We start from the raw sequence: 5,241 nt of genomic DNA, 5'->3' as shown, positions 1-5,241 counted from the left end.
GGTCCAATTTTCATTCCTAGGGTTCCTCTTTCAACCTCCTACCTTCCAAAATTGAATGAAGAGATAAAATGGGAAAACTACCTTGTTGAGTACGTGCTGGGGAGGTCAAGTTTCACCACCACCAGAGCGTAGTCTTCTCCCTGATGTTCTTCGCAACATTTTCTGCGGTGGGGGTCAAAATATTACCGCTCGAGCGCGAGGTCTTCTTCTGTCCGGTACTCTGGCCTTTCTCGCGCTGGGCGGTAAAATGTTCACCGCCCTTAGAGCGGGGTGGTTCTGTCCCTATCCTTCTCTTCCCAATTGCTTGTTTTCCATTTTTTCTGGCACATTAACATACTTTAAGTGACGCGGTGATCCAATGTAATAAAATAAGAAGAAATAGACAGAATGTAGGAATCTTAAATAACTTAAAACGATGCCAAAACTAGACTCACACAATGTATTAAAAAACACGTAAAATATTACCTCTATCAACCCCCCCTCATACTAACATTTGCTTGCCTCAAGAAAAAAATAGGTTACAGACCACAAAAAGCAAAACGAAACAAACACAAAGTGAAAGTATAAAATAACAGACGGATGGCGAAGTAGCAAATGACATCTCCTGCATCAGTGCAGTTTGTGCATAACATCCAATAGTCAAAAACACAACATCGTTAATACTTCCTTTTCAAAACATCACCAAAACATTTGTATTTTTTCAAAAAAATGTGGTGTGTGTGCTGTGCGATTTTTTCAACTTGTGGTTCAGATATTTTATTCGCAAATCATGATGGGTCGCCCCGAATCAACAAGTCAACACAATTTTCTCTTTACTAGTTCTACTTCCATTTGGGGACCAACCAGTGTAAACACAAAAAGTTGGTTAGAGTTTCGGTTGAACAACAAAGTGTAGGAGTCAATAGCCATACTTTCTCAAGTGGTTCAGACAGATGGAGTATTTGTAGATCATTTTCACTATTGCCACTGTCAGAAATTTCTCGGAATTCCTCACGCCTTAATCTCATCTTTTAGCTGTGGGATAGGAATTCATCCTTTTTGGGCTCCCCCACACACTTACATCCCCCTTGATTATATTTTTTTTCCTTTTTATTTTTCAGGTGGCCATAGTTTCTCATGCATACTCCCTGCTGTGGCAATATCGGGCGATGTTTATTTATCTGGCATAGAGATGAATTTTTAGGTCCTATGCACGATGTGGGATGACGGGATAGAATTGAGGGTATATTTTTATTTTCACTGGTTCATGCTACTGGTCAGTCACTCATTTCTAACAGATTTAATTCATCAGTTCTAGTCGCATGTATGTGTTTCCAGTTCCTCACAGATTATTTTGGACTAACTGTATCGACACTACTATCAAAATAAACTAAATGTGCATAAAAAATAAATAATAAAAATTTCAATCACCGGGGGATTCATAATGTGTGATAAGACTAAGCAACATGCAATCAATTTAGCCCAAAAATTATTCATTGGCTACAATTTACTTGTTTCACCATCAGTTGAGTCACCATTGGCACGACACAACTAAGGTGACCACCCCCTCGTACTAAGATTGTGCCATGTTCCCATGGCACAAAGAAGAACCAAACCGAAAACGCATAAACGAACATATGAAATGGAGAACATAGGGACAATGCCAAAACCAATGATGGAAGGAAACAATCAATAAAGAACCAAAATAAATGCAGTAAACAAAGAAACAAATAAAAAGAAGAGGACCAGTGAACTACCCTAATCACATCTCACTTCTTCGTCACTCGGGTGGTACATGCCAAGCTCCTCACCGTCGGCCTGGGGGATAAGCATACTGAATGGAATGAGGCTGGGGAACGTCGGTGTCGGTGTGGTAAGGGCAGTGTCAGGCCCATGTGCGATGCCATCCCGCGCGTACTAGAGACTCCATCGATGCCATGTGTGCACTGTTGACAGTGTTGTACTGGTCTTGATGGACCGCAAATGCACATAACTCATCAACCTTATCTATAATGGACCGTCGGCGGGGCTGTGGGGTTAGTGGTGGGTGGTTGGCGGCTGCCTCCTCCAAAGGTACCTCTGGGAAGTCGATAGCACGCTTTCCTCTCTTTGTCTTCACCCACGAGTCGTCAATGGGTCTCATTGGTTGTAGCCATTCATCCTCCACATTAACAACTACCCCGGCTCGTACACACAGCTCGGTGATAATAGTAGGAAAGAATAGGGCGATGCTCGAGCTGTGTATGGACTGTTGTATCTGAGAAAATATCACTCGGCCCACATTAATGGGAATCCTCTCCATTAATGCGTACACCATGATGGCGCGGTCTTTCTGAACATCACTGGTATGTGACACTGACATCAATCGTTTTGATAGGAATGCATACTACATCGCGGGTTTGAACAACAAATATTTTTCCAGAAAGCAACTCGGAGTCTTCCACCTAGCCCTCGAGTAACATATAAATTGCAAAATGACTTCGAAATTTGGATTGGCGATTAGCGCCTATAAATCAGCCTCAACACCTACAGGGTGTAGCTAATAATTCATTTAACGTGGTTGAGTCGAAAGAAACTAGCTTGCCCCGTACCATAGCCGCTCCATCAGTTCTCTCGACGGCGTTGGCATAGAATTCTCGCACAAGCGGAACCACCGCAGCCTTAGGTGGCGCACAAAATATTTCCATCACCGGTTCGCAATAGCACACATCAACCTAATGACCGCGAAGATAATTCAAACCCCCACTCCGGAATGGGTCACCTATGAACTTTGGCATGTTCATATCTCTGTCGAGCTTCCTTAGTAACAAATTTATCTCGAGTACCAGACGACGAGGAAGAAGAGGTGTGTTTACCTTTGATTTATTTGTGGCCATGAATGACGTGGGTGTTAGAGTGCCAAGGTTAATCTGCGTTGTTGTCCAGAATTTGCGTGAAGAATGGAGTCACCGCCGGTTCGACTGCTTTGGGAGAGGAAGAACCCAAGTACCTGCAAATCAAGAGGGAGAAATTCGAAAGTGAGGGTGATTTTTTCAGAGAATTCGGTGTGAGGAAGAATTGGGGCGCGCAGAATGAAAAGTGAAAGGGGAGGGTGCGTTTTAAATAACGCGGCGCGCTGGGGCGGTCAAGTTTGGCCGCCCTAGCGCGTTGCGTTCTGGTTAAAATCAACAAGGCTCGCGCTGGGGTGGTCAATTTTTACCGTTCCTAGCGCGATACCCTCTGTCCCCAGCGTGTCAAGGGCTCGCGCTTGGGTGGTGCAGTTTGACCGCCCTAGCGCAATACCCTCTGTTTATTGCAAATTTTTATTTTTTTATTTTTATTTTATATTTTTTTAAGTAAAACAATAAAAAAAATGAACTAAAAATCGAATTAAATGCAAGATAAGAGAAAGAGAGATAGTTCTCAATTTATAGTCAAGAGCTTGACTAACGGTTAGTTTCAGTTCGGATTGTCTTAGAACCGGGTGATTCCAAGTTATGGCTCGACTGTGCCACCCATATAGTGCTTCAGTCGCTGGGCATTGACCGTAAATGTCCTCTCCTTTCCATCTTTCAATTCTACAGCTCCCGATGGGTAAACTTTAGAAATCACGAATGGACCAGGCCATCGCGACTTCAATTTTCCGAGAAACAATCGCAACCGGGAGTTGTAGAGTAGCACATTTTTGCCTTCTTTGAATTTTCTTTCGATGATCCGCCTATCATGAGCCCTCTTTGTCTTTTCCTTGTAAGACAGTGCGAGATCATATGCCAGATTCCGGAATTCCTCCAACTGGTGTAGTGCCTATAGGTGTTTTGAACGCAGTCCTATATGCCCAAAGAGCATCATCTAACCTTACAGACCAATCTTTTCGACTGACACCTAACACTTTTTCTAAAATCCTCTTGATTTCTCTGTTAGACACTTCCACTTGACCACTCGTTTGGGGTGATATGGGGTAGAGATCTTGTGTGTGACACCGTATTTGTTCAAAAGTTTTTCAAATAATTTGTTGCAAAAATGGGTGCCAATAAGTTTTTCAAATACTTTTTTAGAGATGTTACTTGTCCGCTGGCATTTATCACAAGTAATCATATAAGAACGAGCATCCTTAAAGAGTGTTGGCCAATAAAAGCCACATTCGAATACCTTGGATGCCGTCTTGGTTGGTCCAAAATGACCACCTACCTCACGGTCATGGCAATGGTTAAGTATTTGACCAAACTCCTCCTCTGGAACACACCTTCTGATCATAGAATCTGCACAGATCTTAAACAAAAATGGTTCCTCCCAAAAATAATGTTTAACGTCAGAGAAGAATTTCTTTCGTTGGTGAAACGATAGATTTGGTGGTGGTGTGTCTGTGACAAGAAAGTTAGCAAAATTTGCATACCAAGGACAGTGTTTCACCTTAAACAGTTTCTCATCAGGAAACCAATCATTAATAGTGTGATCTACACATTCATTACTAATAAGCTCTAGTCTAGACAAATGGTCCGCCACCACATTCTCAACACCTTTCTTATCTTTTATTTCCAAATCAAATTCTTGCAACAATAAAATCCACCGAAGTAGGCGTGGATTTGCATCATTCTTAGCAAGTAAATATTTCAGTGCAGAGTGATCGGTGTAAATAATGACTTTGGAAAAAACAAGATATGCATGAAATTTGTCAAGCAAAAACACTACTGCAAGTAATTCCTTTTCAGTTGTTGCGTAATTCAATTGAGCCTCATCTAAGGTCTTACTTGCGTAGTAAATTGTATGAAATACCTTGTTTTGCCGCTGGCCAAGCACAGCCCCCACCGCAGTATCACTAGCATCACACATGATCTCGAAGGGTAGATCTCAATCTGGTGCCACCAAGACAGGAGCCGTCACCAAGCGCTCCTTCAAATCCTTGTACGCCTGTAAGCAGTCAGAATTAAAATTAAAGGGCACATCTTTCATAAGTAAGGAAGATAGAGGTTTGGAAAATTTAGAAAAATCTTTAATAAAACGCCGATAAAAACCGGTGTGGCCCAGAAAACTTCTAACTCCCTTTATGGATGTCGGAGGTGGTAAGTTCTTGATAACTTCCACTTTTGCCTTATCCACTTTCATCCCATGCGGTGATATCTTGTGCCCCAACACTATGCCTTCTTGTACCATAAAATGGCACTTTTCCCAATTCAGCAGTAAGTTTGTCTCCTCGCATCTCATCAACACCGCCTTCAAATTCTGCAAACAGTTATCAAAAGAAGAGCCAAAAATCGAGAAGTCGTCCATAAAAATTTCAAGAAA

General features: G+C 42.1%; 1 protein-coding gene across 1 annotated transcript; it reads right to left on the bottom strand.

The window, feature by feature from the left end:
- Nucleotides 1–3,453: 3,453 nt before the first annotated feature.
- On the bottom strand, nucleotides 3,454–4,788 carry LOC140820813 (uncharacterized). The gene is made up of 2 exons (XM_073181164.1): nucleotides 4,732–4,788; nucleotides 3,454–3,762 (listed from the first exon to the last, which is right to left on the bottom strand). Exons 1-2 carry the CDS (start codon nucleotides 4,786–4,788, stop codon nucleotides 3,454–3,456), a joined length of 366 nt encoding a protein of 121 aa, XP_073037265.1.
- Between the last annotated feature and the right edge of the window lie 453 nt (nucleotides 4,789–5,241).

The sequence above is a fragment of the Primulina eburnea genome, unplaced genomic scaffold (genome assembly GCF_022965805.1).
Source record: "Primulina eburnea isolate SZY01 unplaced genomic scaffold, ASM2296580v1 ctg165, whole genome shotgun sequence".
Lineage (NCBI taxonomy): Eukaryota > Viridiplantae > Streptophyta > Magnoliopsida > Lamiales > Gesneriaceae > Primulina > Primulina eburnea.
The sequence above is the reverse complement of the archived record's forward strand: the minus strand, read 5'-3'. Positions and strand labels throughout refer to the sequence as shown.